The sequence below is a fragment of the Rhinoraja longicauda genome, chromosome 7 (genome assembly GCF_053455715.1).
Source record: "Rhinoraja longicauda isolate Sanriku21f chromosome 7, sRhiLon1.1, whole genome shotgun sequence".
In the NCBI taxonomy this organism is placed as follows: Eukaryota; Metazoa; Chordata; class Chondrichthyes; order Rajiformes; family Arhynchobatidae; genus Rhinoraja; species Rhinoraja longicauda.
This window is the reverse complement of record NC_135959.1, coordinates 2,623,726-2,638,725: the sequence shown is the minus strand read 5'-3', so window position 1 is coordinate 2,638,725 and position 15,000 is coordinate 2,623,726. Positions and strand designations below refer to the sequence as shown.

Below are 15,000 nucleotides of genomic sequence, written 5' to 3'. Positions count from 1 at the left end.
GCCTATAGTCGGGATCGAACCCGGATCTCTGACGCTGTGAGGCAGAAATTCTACCGCCGCCCAATTTAGTTTATTGTCACGTGTACCGAGGTACAGTGAAGAGCTTTTGTTGCGCGCTAACCAGTCAGCGGAAAGACAACACACGATTACAATCGCGCCATTTACAGTGTGCAGATACAGGATAAGGGAGTAACGTTTAGTGCAAGGTTTAGTGCAGCAAAGTCCGATCAAGGATAGTCCGAGGGTCTCCAATGAGGTAGATAGTAGTTCAGCACTGCTCTCTGGTTGTGGTGGGATGGTTCAGTCGCCTGATAACAGCCGGGAAGAAACTGCCCCTGAATCTGGAGGTGTGCGTTTTCACACTTCTGTACCTCTTGCCCCGATGGGAGAGGGGAGAAGAGGGAGTGGGCTGGATGTGCTCTGTAGTTGTGGTAGGACGGTTCAGTTGCCTGATTTAGATAATAGACAATAGACAATAGGTGCAGGAGGAGGCCATTCGGCCCTTCGAGCCTGCACCGCCATTCAATGTGATTATGGCTGATCATTCTCAATCAGTACCCCGTTCCTGCCTTCTCCCCATACCCCCTGACTCCGCTATCCTTAAGAGCTCTATCTAGCTCTCTCTTGAATGCATTCAGAGAATTGGCCTCCACTGCCTTCTGAGGCAGAGAATTCCACAGATTCACAACTCTCTGACTGAAAAGGTTTTTCCTCATCTCCGTTCTAAATGGCCTACCCCTTATTCTTAAACTGTGTGGCCCCTGGTTCTGGACTCCCCCAACATTGGGAACATGTTTCCTGCCTCTAACTTGTCCAACCCCTTAATAATCTTATACGTTTCGATAAGATTTGGTGCTGTTTGGCATGTGTCCACCCGTTGGGAGGTTTGTACAGATGACTCCAGTGATTGTTCCTCTTCCCCAGGGCTCCGATCATCTCAAAAGTGACAGGAACTTGGAGAAGAAATCCGACGTATTGAAGGCGAAACAAGAGGATGATCCAGCCCAGAATCTGTCACTGCTACAGTTCATCAAACGTAGGTCTCTCCAAAGCCCACACTGCCCGCTAGAATGTACGGGTGGGCCGAATGGCCTGTTTCCATGCTGTACCACTAGCTAAAACTCCAGCTAAAAACTCTACCTAAAAACGCCAGCAAAAAACTCCAGCTCAAAACCTCTACCGAGAAACCCTACCGAAAAACTCTACCGAGAAACTCTACCTAAACACTCTACTAAACACTCTAACTAAACACTCTAACTAAACACTCTACCTAAACACTCTACCTAAACACTCTAACTAAACACTCTACCTAAACCCTCTCGTTAAACACCCTACCTAAACGCTCTACCTAAACACTCTAACTAAACACTCTACCTAAACCCTCTCGCTAAACACCCTACCTAAACGCTCTACCTAAACACTCTACCTAAACGCTCCCGCTAAACCCTCTAGCTAAACACTCTAGCTAAAACCTCTAGCTAAACCCTCTAGGTAAACACTCTAGCTAAAACCTCTAGCTAAACACTAGCTAAACACTCTAGCTAAACACTCTACCTAAACACTCTACCTAAACACTCTAGCTAAACCCTCTAGCTAAACTCTCTAGCTAAACACACTAGCTAAACCCTCTAGCTAAATACTCTCGCTAAACACTCTAGCTAAACCCTCTAGCTAAACCCTCTAGCTAAACACACTAGCTAAACCCTCTAGCTAAACCCTCTAGCTAAACACACCAGCTAAACCCTCTTGCTAAACACTCTCGCTAAACACTCTAGCTAAACCCTCTAGCTAAACCCTCTAGCTAAACACTCTAGCTAAACCCTCTACTAAACCCTCTAGCTAAACACTAGCTAAACACTCTAGTTAAACACTCTGGCTAAACCCTCTAGCTAAACACTCTATCTAAACATCTCACTCGGTGGTGCAGCAGTAGAGTTTCATCGCCAGAGGTCACATCACCAGAGACCCGAATCCCGGGTTCGATCCCGACTACGGGCACTGTCTGTGCGGAGTTTGTACGTTCTCCCCGTGACCTGCGTGGGTTTTCTCCGGGATCTTCGGTTTCCTCCCACACTCCAAAGATGTGCAGGTTTGTAGGTTAATTGGCTGGGTAAATGTGAACTGTCCCTAGCGTGTGTAGGATAGTGTTAATGTGCAGGGATCGCTGGTCGGTATGGATTCGGTGGGCCGAATTGCCTGTTTACCCTATCTGTGCCTCTCATAATTCTATAGAGACATAGAATGGTACAGCGTGGAAACAGGCCCTTCGGCCCAACTTGCCCACACCGGCCAACAATGTCCCAGCTACAATAGTCCCAGCTGCCAACATTTGGTTCATAACCAGCCAAACCTGTCCTGATCATGTACCTGTCCAACTGTTTCTTAAACGATGGGATAGTCCCAGCCTCAACTACCTCCTCTGGCAGCTTGTTCCATACACCCACCACCCTCTGTGTGGAAAAGTTACCCCTCGGATTCCAATTAAATCTTTTCCCCTTCACCTTGAACCTATGTCCTCTGGTCCTCGATTCCCCAACTCTGGGCAAGAGACTCTGTTGGCGTCTAAATTGGCTTGGTATCATTGTAAGTTGTCCCTTGTGGTTAGTTGGCCCTCTGCAAATTGTCCCTAGTGATTGGGAATGGATGAGAACGTGGGATAACACAGAACTAACACGGAACTGCAGATGCAGGCATCGAAGATGCTGGATGAACTCAGTGGCTCAGTGGGCGTATGGAACAATCAGCCAGAGGAGGTAGTTGAGGCTGGGACTATCGCAACATTTAAGAAACGGTTGAACAGGTACATGGATAGGACAGGTTTGGAGGGATATGGACCAAACGCAGTCAGGTGGGACTAGGGTATAGACAATAGACAATAGACAATAGGTGCAGGAGGAGGCCATTCGGCCCTTCGAGCCAGCACCGCCATTCAATGTGATCATGGCTGATCATTCTCAATCAGTACCCCGTTCCTGCCTTCTCCACATACCTCCTGACTCCGCTATCCTTAAGAGCTCTATCCAGCTCTCTCTTGAATGCATTCAGAGAATTGGCCTCCACTGCCTTCTGAGGCAGAGAATTCCACAGATTCACAACTCTCTGACTGGAAAAAGTTTTTCCTCATCTCCGTTCTAAATGGCCTACCCCTTATTCTTAAACTGTGGCCCCTGGTTCTGGACTCCCCCAACATTGGGAACATGTTTCCTGCCTCTAACGTGTCCAACCCCTTAATAATCTTATACGTTTATTTTAGTTTAGTTTAGAGCGCGGAAACAGGCCCTTCAGCCCACCAGGTCCGCGCCGACCAGCGATCCCCGCACAATAAATACTATCCTACACGCACACAAGGAACAATTTACACATTTACACCAAGCCGATTAACCTACAAACCTGTACGTCTTTGGAGTGTGGGAGGAAACCGAAGATCTCGGAGCATACCCACGCAGGTCACGGGGAGAACGTACAAACTCCGTACAGACAGCACCCGCAGTCGGGATCGAACCCGGGTCTCCGGCGCTGCATTCGCTGTGAGGCGGCAACTCTACCGCCGCGCCACCGTGACCGCCCTAAGCTACTAGTTATTGTAGCTGGGACATTGTTGGCCGGTGTGGGCAAGTCGGGCCGAAGGGCCTGTTTCCACTCTGTATCGCTCTATGACTCACAGATTCGTATCAAATCTTTTTGCCCTCTCACCTTGAACCTACGTCCTCTGGCTGAGGGCCATACTCTGAAATCTCTACAGTCTAAGGTTTGGAAGAAGTGAAAGTGATTCGGAGCGTCGCTGTCTACAAGTCTCTACCTGGTGGGTTAGATCATGGAAACAGCCGGTGGCAGGCACTGACACGTCGAGAGAAGGACCCTGGTGAAGCAACAAGACCAGGCCGCTCCTGTTACACCACAACGCCCGTGACAACACAGCCTTTATCAATCTTCCCTGAAAGAGGTTCTCACGGAAAGCCAGCTTCAGGAAGCGAGACCTCGTGAGACTATGTCAGGCGATATTCTTGCTATTGAGGGCATGCAGAGTAGGTTTACTAGGTTGATTCCCGGAATGGCGGGACTGTCATATGTTAAATGACTGGAGCGACTAGGCTTGTATACACTGGAATTTAGAAGTATAACAAAATAACTGCAGATGCTGGTACAAATCGAAGGTATTTATTCACAAAATGCTGGAGTAACTCAGCAGGTCAGGCAGCATCTTGGGAGAGAAGGAATGGGTGACGTTTCGGGTCACTGATTCGGGTCACTCGACCCGAAACGTCACCCATTCCTTCTCTCCCGAGATGCTGCCTGACCTGCTGAGTTACTCCAGCATTTTGTGAATAAATACCTGGAATTTAGAAGGATGAGAGGGGATCTTATCGAAACGTATAAGATTATTAAGGGGTTGGACACGTTAAATGCAGGAAACATGTTCCCAATGTTGGGGGAGTCCAGAACAAGGGGCCACAGTTTAAGAATAAGGGGTAGGCCATTTAGAACGGAGATGAGGAAAAACTTTTTCAGTCAGAGAGTTGTGAATCTGTGGAATTCTCTGCCTCAGAAGGCAGTGGAGGCCAATTCTCTGAATGCATTCAAGAGAGAGCTAGATAGAGCTCTTAAGGATAGCAGAGTCAGGGGGTATGGGGAGAGGGCAGGAACGGGGTACTGATTGAGAATGATCAGCCATGATCACATTGAATGGTGGTGCTGGCTCGAAGGGCCGAATGGCCTCCTCCTGCACCTATTGTCTGTTGTCTATAAACTTGCACGTCTTTGGGATGTGAGAGGAAACTGGAGCACCCGGAGAAAACCCACGCGGGCCACGGGGAGAACGTGCAATGTCAACGCAGACAGACAGCACCTGCAGTCAGGATTGAACCGGGGGCTCTGGTGCTGTGAGGCAGCGGCTCTACCCGCTGCCCCACTCTGCCGCCCCTGATGAAGAGACCCAACGCGGAACCAGACTCTTCAGCCCAACTTGCCCATCCCGACCAATATACCCCATCTACACTAGTCACACGCGGTCATACCGAGAACGTGCAAACTCCACACACGCACACAGACTCACACACGCGCGCACACACACACACACACACACACACACACATACACACACACACACACACACACAGACACACACACACACACACACACATACACACACACACACACACACACACACACACACACACATACAGACACACAGACACACACACACACACACACCGAGACACACACACACACACACACACACACACACACACACACAGACACGCACAGAGACATGCACACAGAGACGCACGCACACACACGCGCACACGCTCACACGCGTCGCACACAGACGCGCACACGCACGCACACGCACACACACACACACACACACACACACACACACACACACACACAGTCAGCACCCAAGGTCAGGATTGAACCCGGGTCACAGAAGGGACACAGTGAGGATAGCAGCTCTACCCGCTGCACCACAGCGCCGGCCCACAGCTCCCAATGGCCCGTGCTTCATGCTTGTGCTGGATCTGGCCGACTGTGTTGTGAGAACAGATGTGTCCCTGTAACCTCTCACCCAGTTTTAAACAGCAATCCGTCAGCATGCCGATAATTATAATGCATAGATACCTCCGAGGGTGTTTTATGGGCCGTACGTCAGATAGACAGTGACACACACCTCCAGATTCAGGGGCAGTTTCTTCCCGGCTGTTATCAGGCAACTGAACCGTCCTACCACAACCAGAGAGCAGTGCTGAACTACTATCTACCTCATTGGTGACCCTCGGACTTTCCTTGATCGGACTTTACTAGACTTAATGTTACACTAAACACTATTCCCTTTATCCTATATCTGTATACTGTGGACGGCTCGATTGTAATCATGTATAGTCTTTCCGCTGACAGGTTAGCATGAAACAAAAACGCTGTTCACTGTACCTCGGTACACGTGACAATAAATTAGAATAGACTAGAATAGAAGGCGCAGCGGTAGAGTTGCTGCCTCACAGCGCCAGAGACCCGGGTTCGATCCTGACTACGGGCACTGTCTGTACGGAGTTTGTACGTTCTCCCCGTGACCCGCGTGGGTTTTCTCCGGGTGCCCCGGTTTCCTCCCACACTCCAAAGACGTGCAGGTTTGTAGGTTAATTGGCTATGGTAAAGGTTGTAAATTGTCCCTCGTGTGTGTGTAAGGTAGCGTTGGTGTGCGGGGATCGCTGGTCGGCGCGGGCTCGGTGGGCCGAAGGGCCTGTTTCCGCACTGTATCTCTAAACGAAACTAAGTTCAGTACAAGTATCACTGCACATAAATAGCTGGAGAAACTCAGCGGGTCGGGCAGCATCCGCGGAGGGAATGGATGGGTGACGTTTTTTGAGGTTGGAACACGTCTTAAAAACTTTCACTAAAAACAAACTTTAAACATTGTACCTTGAATATGTTTTATTGGCCAAGTACGTGCTCCTACAAGGTGCTCCGCTCGCAAGTAACAACACGAACATACAATAAACAATTAGGACTAAAGCACAAAACATGATAGTTTAAACATGTGAATGAAATCTCATGAAAGTGATCTTTGTGGGATTTTCACAGACGACACAAACGAACAAACACGTTCAAAACAGCAATAGACAACAGACAATAGGTGCAGGAGGAGGCCATTCGGCCCTTCGGCCCTTCGAGCCAGCACCGCCATTCATTGTGATCATGGCTGATCATCCACAATCAGTACCCCGTTCCTGCCTTCTCCCCATACCCCCTGACTCCGCTATCATTAAGAGCTCTATCTAACTCTCTTTTAAATTCATCCTGTGAATTGGCCTCCACTGCCCTCTGTGGCAGAGAATTCCACAAATTCACAACTCTCTGGGCCAAAAAGTTTTCTCTCACCTCAGTTTTAAATGGTCTCCCCTTTATTCTTAAACTGTGTGGCCCCTGCTTCTGGACTCCCCCAACATTGGGAACATTTTTCCTGCATCTATCTTGTCCAGTCCTTTCGTAATTTTATTACACGTCTCTATAAGATCCCCTCTCATCCTTCTAAACTCCAGTGAATACAAGCCCAGTCATCAGTCTCGACCCAAAATGTAACCCATTCCTTCTCTCCCGAGATGCTGCCTGGCCCGCTGAGTTACTCCAGCACTCTGTGAAACGTCACCTATCCATGTTCTCCACAGATGCTGCCTGACCCGCTGAGTTACTCCAGCACTCTGTGTCTACCTTCCATTTAAACCAGCATCTGCAGTTTGTTTTTTTCCCCCCGCCCATTCTTTCCAATCTTTCCTCATATGACAGTCCCGCCAACAAATGAGTCCAGAACCAGGGGCCACAGTTTAAGAATAAGGGGTCGGCCATTTAGAACGGAGATGAGGAAAAACTTTTTCAGTCAGAGAGTTGTGAATCTGTGGAATTCTCTGCCTCAGAAGGCAGTGGAGGCCAATTCTCTGAATGCATTCAAGAGCGAGCTAGATAGAGCTCTTAAGGATCGCGGAGTCAGGGGGTATGGGGAGAAGGCAGGAACGGGGTACTGATTGAGAATGATCAACCGTGATCACATTGAATGGCGGTGCTGGCTCGAAGGGCCGAATGGCCTCCTCCTGCACCTATTGTCTATTGTCTATTGTCCTTCCTTAAATTAGGAGACCAAACCTGCACGCAATGAATGAATTGATTGATGAATTACAGGAATTGATGATGAATGAATGTTTAGTTTCGTTTAGTTTAGAGATACAGCGCTGAAACAGGCCCTTCGGCCCACCGTGTCCGCGCCGACCAGCGATCCCCGCACACTAACACTATCCAACACCCACTAAGGACAATTTTTACATTTAAATCCAAGCCAATTAACCTACAGACCTATCTATTGTCCGTTGCCATCCCAGGGGATTAACCTGGTGAACCTGCGGGCAGCGTTTGTAGAGGGGATGGACAGGCGACTGTTTTGGAAGTCGGAACTCTTCTTAAAAACCTTCTCTAAAACTGAAACGTTAAAACATTGTACCTTTTCTGTGATTCTTCCCCCCCCCCCCCCCCCTCCCCCCGACAGGTTTTCCGTGTATTCTGCTGCGAACTCTGAGGAGCCCGGTCTTCCTGACTGTAGTGTTAGCCCAGGTGTGCCTGTCCGCCCTAATGTCGGGTCTGACTGTCTTCATCAGCAAGTTCCTCGAGCAACAGTTCGCCATCACCGCCTCCTTCGCCAATCTGCTAATTGGTGAGTCGTGGGTGGGGGGGAGCGGGAGGTATAAGCTATATCCGATCTATTGAGGCAGTGCAGCGTAGGTTCACCAGGTTAATCCCCGGGATGGCGGGACTGTCACACGAGGAAAGGTTGGAAAGACTGGGCTTTGTATTCACTGGAGTTTAAAAGGATGAGAGGGGATCTTACAGAGACGTACAAAGTTATCAAAGGACTGGACAAGGTAGATGCAGGAAAAATGTTCCCAATGTTGGGGGAGTCCAGAACCGGGGGCCACACAGTCTAAGAATAAAGGGGAGACCATTTAAAACTGAGGTGAGAAGGAACTTTTTCACCCAGAGAATTTGTTGTGAATTTGTGGAATTCTCTGCCACAGAGGGCAGTGGAGGCCGATTCACTGGATGGATTTAAGAGAGAGTTAGATAGAGCTCTAGGGGCTAGCGGAATCAAGGGATATGGGGAGAAGGCAGGCACGGGTTACTGATTGTGGATGATCAGCCATGATCACAATGAATAATCACCCGGTCTCACCCCGGTCACTCCCTCTTCTCCCCTCTCCCATCAGGCAAGAGGTACAGAAGTGTGAAAACGCACACATTTGGCCCTGCTGGCTCGAAGGGCCAAATGGCCTCCTCCTGCACCTATTTTCTATGTTTCTGTAAGGGTGGGGTGGATGAATTAAAGGGTGCTCTTTTAGAAAGGAGGTGAGAAGGTCATTAGTTTATTGTCAGGGGTTTATGGGGAGAAGGCAGGAGAATGGGGTTAGGAGGGAGAGATAGATCAGCCATGATTGAATGGCGGAGTAGACTCGATGGGCCGAATGGCCTAATTCTACCCCCTTAACCCGTGAACCATCTCCAAATCTCTCCCCTCTCCTTTGGCATCCCCTGTTTGTCTCATTCCCCTTCCCAATCAGTTGGCGCTGGAGTTGGGAAGAACCTAAAAAACTTTGGGAACGGCTCCATCCAAGACCCGCAAGAAATCGCAGAGAGTTGTGGAGGCAGCTCAGACCATCACACAAACCAACCTCCCTCCCACCGACTCCATCTACACCTCACGCTGCCTCGGCAAGGCCAGCAGCATCATCACGGACCAGTCTCACCCCGGTCACCCCCTCTTCTCCCCTCTCCCATCGGGGCAAGAGGTACAGAAGTGTGAAAACGCACACCTCCAGATTCAGGGACAGTTTCTTCTCGGCTGTTATCAGACAACTGAACCGTCCTCCCACAATCCTGACCTCCCATCCACTCATCCACTCATTCACTAATTGATTCATTCTTTCTTTCTTTCTCTCCTCCTCCCCTCCTCCACCCCTTCCCCTCCACTCCTCCCCCTCTCCTCCTCCTTCTCCTCATTCTCCTCTCCTCCTCCTCCTCCTCCCCTCCCTCTCCTCCCCTCCTCCTACTCCTCCTCCTCCTCCTCCTCTCACTCATTATTCCTTCCCCCCTTCCCCCTCTCCCCCTCTCTCCCCTCCTCCCTCTCCTCCTCCTCCTCCTCCTCCTCCCCTCCCTCTCCTCCTTCTCCCCTCCTCCCCCTCCCTCCCCTCCCTCCTCTCCCTCCTCTCCCTCTCCTCCCTCTCCTCCTACCCTCCTCCCTCTCCTCCCCTCCTCCTCCTCCTCCTCCTCCTCTCACTCATGATTCCTTCCTTCCCGGCGTGCCCGGTGTGCAGGGAGTGTACACGTCCCTGGTGCGGTGCTGGGCATACTGCTGGGCGGAGTGGTGATGAGGAGGATGAGCATCAGCCTGAGGGGATCGGCCACCATGTGCTGCCTGGCCATCTTTGCCTCCGTCTGCACGGCCGCGCCGCTGCTGTTCCTCGGCTGCAGCACGCAGAGGGTCGCCGGGGTCAACCAGCCCGTAAACGGGTAAGGCGCGGCGTACCGAGACCCCCCCACGACAGTGAACCCCCATGTAACGGGCCACGGGGGGATGGTGCTGGGTGTGAGTTGCGTCTGAGATTGGGGCGTGAGTTGGGTGTGACGTTGTGTGTGAGTTGGGTGTGAGTTGGGCGTGAGGTTGGGGTGTGAGTTGGGTGTGAGGTTGGGTGTGAGGTTGGGTGTGACATTGTGTGTGAGTTGGGTGTGAGTTGGGTCTGAGTTGGGTGTGAGGTTGGGTGTGTGGTTGGGGTGTGAGGTTGGGTGTGAGGTTGGGGTGTGAAGTTGGGCGTGAGGTTGTTTGTGAGGGTTGGGTGTGAGGTTGACATGTGAGGTTGGGTAAGAGTTGGGTGTGAGTTGGGTGTGAGGTTGGGTGTGAGGTTGGGTGTGAGGTTGGGTGTGAATTGGGTGTGAGTTGGGTGTGGGGTTGGGTGTGGTTTGGGTGTGGGTTGGGTGTGGGTTGGGTGTGAGGGTTGGGTGTGAGGTTGGGTGTGGGTTGGGTGTGGGTTGGGTGTGAGGTTGGGTGTGAGGTTGGGTGTGAGGGTTGGGTGTGGGTTGGGTGTGAATTGGGTGTGAGGTTGGGTGTGAGGTTGGGTGTGGGTTGGGTGTGGGTTGGGTGTGGGTTGGGTGTGGGTTGGGTGTGGGTTGGGTGTGAGGTTGGGTGTGAGGGTTGGGTGTGGGTTGGGTGTGAGGGTTGGGTGTGGGTTGGGTGTGGGTTGGGTGTGAATTGGGTGTGAGGTTGGGTGTGAGGTTGGGTGTGGGTTGGGTGTGGGTTGGGTGTGAGGTTGGGTGTGGGTTGGGTGTGAGGTTGGGTGTGTGGGTTGGGTGTGAGGTTGGGTGTGAGGTTGGGGCGTGAGGTTGGGGTGTGAGGTTGGGTGTGAGGTTAGGTGTGAGTTGGGTGTGAGGTTGGGTGTGGGGTTGGGTGTGAGGTTGGGGTGTGAGTTGGGTGTGAGGTTGGGTGTGAGGTTGTGGTGTGGGTTGGGTGTGGGTTGGGTGTGAGGTTGGGGTGTGAGTTGGGTGTGAGGGTTGGGGTGTGAGGTTGTTTGTGAGGATGGGTGTGAGGTTGGGTGTGGGTTGGGTGTAAGTTAGACAATAGACAATAGATAATAGGTGCAGGAGTAGGCCATTCAGCCCTTCGAGCCAGCACTGCCATTCAATGCGATCATGGCTGATGGTTGTGGTCTGAGGTTGGGGCTTGAGGTTGGGTGTGAGGATGGGGTAAGAGTTGGGTGTGGGTTGGGTGTCAGATTGGGGTGTGGGATTGGGTGTGAGGTTTGGTGTGAGGGTTGGGTGTAAGGTTGGGTGTGTGGTTGGGTGTGAGGGTTGGGTGTGAGGGTTGGGTGTGAGGGTTGGGGTGTGGGTTGGGTGTGAATTGGGTATGCTCCCGCTCCACCAATGGCGGCCGCCCGGGCCGGGAAGCGGGCTGCTACGCAACCTCCATTAGGCGGCGCCCGGGCATACAGAGTCCGGGCCTACAGCGTCCGGGCCTACAGTGTCCGGGCCTACAGCTCCCGGGTCTACAGCGTCCGGGCCTACAGCGTCTGGGCATACAGCGTCCGTGCCTACAGCGTCCGGGCCTACAGCTCCTGGGCCTACAGCATCCGGGCCTACAGTGTCCGGGCCTACAGTGTCCGGGCCTACAGTGTCCGGGCCTACAGCGTCCGGGCCTACAGTGTCTGGGCCAACATCGCTGTCCGGGCCTAATACGGGACAAGGGCGGTCCCGTACGGGACAAACCAATTTAGCCCAAAATACGGGATGCCCTGGCTAATACGGGACAGTTGGCAACCTTAGTATAGAGTCATACAGGATGGAAACATTCTGTTTCCTTCAGCCCTACTAATCCGTGCTGACCAAGATACCCCATGCCGATTAAGCTCGTCCCAGTTGCTCACGTTTGGCCCATGTCCCTCTAAACCTTTCCTAACCACCTGTACTTGCACCTGTCCAAGTATCTTTCCACAAGCTCGCAAGTTATAGGAGTAGAATTAGGCCATTCGGCCCATCGGGTCTACTCCGCCATTCAATCATGGCTGACCTGTGCCTTAGTCCCATTCTCCTGCCTTCTCCCCATAACCCTTGACACCCATTCTAATCGATAATTTGTCCATCTCTGACTTAGAATTATCCACTGACTTGATCTCCACAGCCGTCTGTGGCAACGAGTTCCACAGATTCTCCACCCTCTGACTAAAAACGTTAATTCTGAGGCTGTGCCCTCTGGTCCTAGACTCTCCCACTAGTGGAAACATCCTCTCCACATCCACTCTATCCAGGCCGCTCACTATTCTTGAGAATGATCAGCCATGATCACATTGAATGGTGGTGCTGGCTCGAAGGGCCGAATGGCCTCCTCTTGCACCTATTGTCTATTGTCTATTCTGTAGGTTTCAATGAGGTGTGTGTCCCCCCCCCCCCCCTCATCCTCCTAAACTCCAGCGAGTACAGGCCCAGTGCCAACCTACGCTCATCTTAGGTTAACCCGCTCATTGCTGGCTGCTGCCTGTGTGGAGTTTGCACATTCTCCCTGCGACCGTGTGGGTTTCTCCTGAGAGCGTGCAAACTCCACACACGTGGGTCAGGATTGAACCCGGGTCCCTGGCACTCTGTGAGGCAGCAACTTTCTTGCCCCATTATTGTGCACGGGTTTTTTAAAGACCTTTTTGTTTTTTGCACCTGTGTTTGTCAGGACGTTGGATGTCAGGCTGAGCTGCAATCATGGCTGCTCGTGTGGAGATCAGGTCTACAACCCTGTCTGTGCGCCCGATGATATTGAGTTCATCTCCCCCTGCCATGCTGGTTGCCACAACGTGGTGCTCGACACTAAAGGAAAAGTCACGGTGAGGTGGACTAGATGGCTTCAGCTTCCATCAATGAACTGATGAACAAATTGATGGATGAATGAATTGATGGATGAATAAATTGATGGACGGATGAATTGATGAATGAATGAATTGATGGACGGATAAATTGATGGACAAATGATTTGATGGACGAAAGAATTGATGGACGAATGAATTGATGGACGGATAAATTGATGGACAAATGAATTGATGGTCGAATGAATTGATGGACGAATGAATTGATGGACGGATGCATTGATGGACGAATGAATTGATCAACGAATGAATTGATCGATGAATAAATTGATGGACGAATGAATTGATGGACGGATGCATTGATGGACGAATAAATTGATCGATGAATGAATTGATCGATGAATGAATTGATGGATGAATGAATTGATGGACAGATGCATTGATGGACGAATGAATCGATCGATGAATGAATTGATCGATGAATGAATTGATGAACAAATGAATTGATGGATGAATGAATTGATGGATGAATGAATTGATGGACGGATGAATTGAAGGACGGATAAATTGATGGACAAATGAATTGATGGACGGATGAATTGATGGACGCATAAATTGATGGACAAATGAATTGATAGACGGATGAATTGATGGATGAATGAATTTTGGACAATAGACAATAGATAATAGGTGCAGGAGGAGGCTATTCGGCCCTTCGAGCCAGCACCGCCATTCATTGTGATCATGGCTGATCATCCACAATCAGTAACCCATGCCTACCTTCTCCCCATATCCCTTGATTCCGCTAGCCCCTAGAGCTCTATCTAACTCTCTTTTAAATTCATCCAGCGAATCGGCCTCCACTGCCCTCTGTGGCAGAGAATTCCACAAATTCACAACTCTGGGTGAAAAGGTTTCTTCTCACCTAGATTTTAAATGGCCTCCCCATTATTCTTAAGACATTTTTCCTACATCTAGCTTGTCCAGTCCTTTAATACTTTTATATGTCTCTATAAGATCCCCTCTCATCCTTCTAAACTCCAGTGAATACAAGCCCAGTTTTTCCAATCTTTCCTCAAATTATAGTCCTGCCATCCCGGGGATTAACCTGGTGAACTTACGCTGCACTGCCTCAACGGCTAGGACGGAATTTAGAAGGATGAGAGGGGATTTTATCGAAACGTATAAGATTATTAAGGGGTTGGACACGTTAGAGGCAGGAAACATGTTCCCAATGTTGGTGGAGTCCAGAACAGGGGCCACAGTTTAAGAATAAGGGGTAGGCCATTTAGAACTGAGATGAGGAAAAACTTTTTCAGTCAGAGAGTTGTGAATCTGTGGAATTCTCTGCCTCAGAAGGCAGTGGAGGCCAATTCTCTGAATGCATTCAAGAGAGAGCTAGATAGAGCTCTTAAGGATAGCGGAGTCAGGGGGTATGGGGAGAAGGCAGGAACGGGGTACTGATTGAGAATGATCAACCATGATCACATTGAATGGTGGTGCTGGCTCGAAGGGTCGAATGGCCTCCCCTGCACCTATTGTCTATTGTCTATTGTCCTTCCTCAAATTAGGAGACCAAACCTGCACGCAATGAATGAATTGATTGATGAATTACAGGAATTGATGATGAATGATTGTTTAGTTTAGTTTAGTTTACAGATACAGCGCGGAAACAGGCCCTTCGGCCCACCGTGTCCGCGCCGACCAGCGATCCCCGCACACTAACACTATCCTACACACACTTGGGACAATTTTTACATTTACACCAAGCCAATTAACCTACAAACCTGCACGTCTTTGGAGTGTGGGAGGAAACCGAAGATCTCGGAGAAAACCCACGCAGGTCACGGGGAGAACGTACAAACTCCGTACAGACGGCGCCCGCAGTTGGGATCGAACCCGGTCTCCGGCGCTGCATTCGCTGTAAGGCGGCAACTCTACCGCTGCGCCACCGTGACCGCCCGAACTGGTGATGGATGTTGGGGTCATGCCCAACTTCCTGAGCCTTCTACGGACGGAGAGGCCATGGCAGTGTGTTTTGCTGTGGACATTGAGGACAATAGGTGCAGGAGGAGGCCATTCGACCCCTTCGAGCCAGCACCGCCATTCACTGTCATCATGGCTG

General features: G+C 50.7%; 1 protein-coding gene across 1 annotated transcript in view; it reads left to right on the top strand.

Moving 5' to 3' along the window:
• LOC144595440 (solute carrier organic anion transporter family member 2B1-like) overlaps positions 1 to 15,000 on the top strand; it is a 36,352-nt gene that overhangs the window by 10,606 nt on the left and 10,746 nt on the right. The window contains 4 exon segments of the mRNA XM_078402943.1: positions 925 to 1,036; positions 8,033 to 8,197; positions 9,852 to 10,047; positions 12,746 to 12,896. Of these exon segments, the coding sequence (XP_078259069.1) occupies positions 925 to 1,036; positions 8,033 to 8,197; positions 9,852 to 10,047; positions 12,746 to 12,896 (624 nt within the window).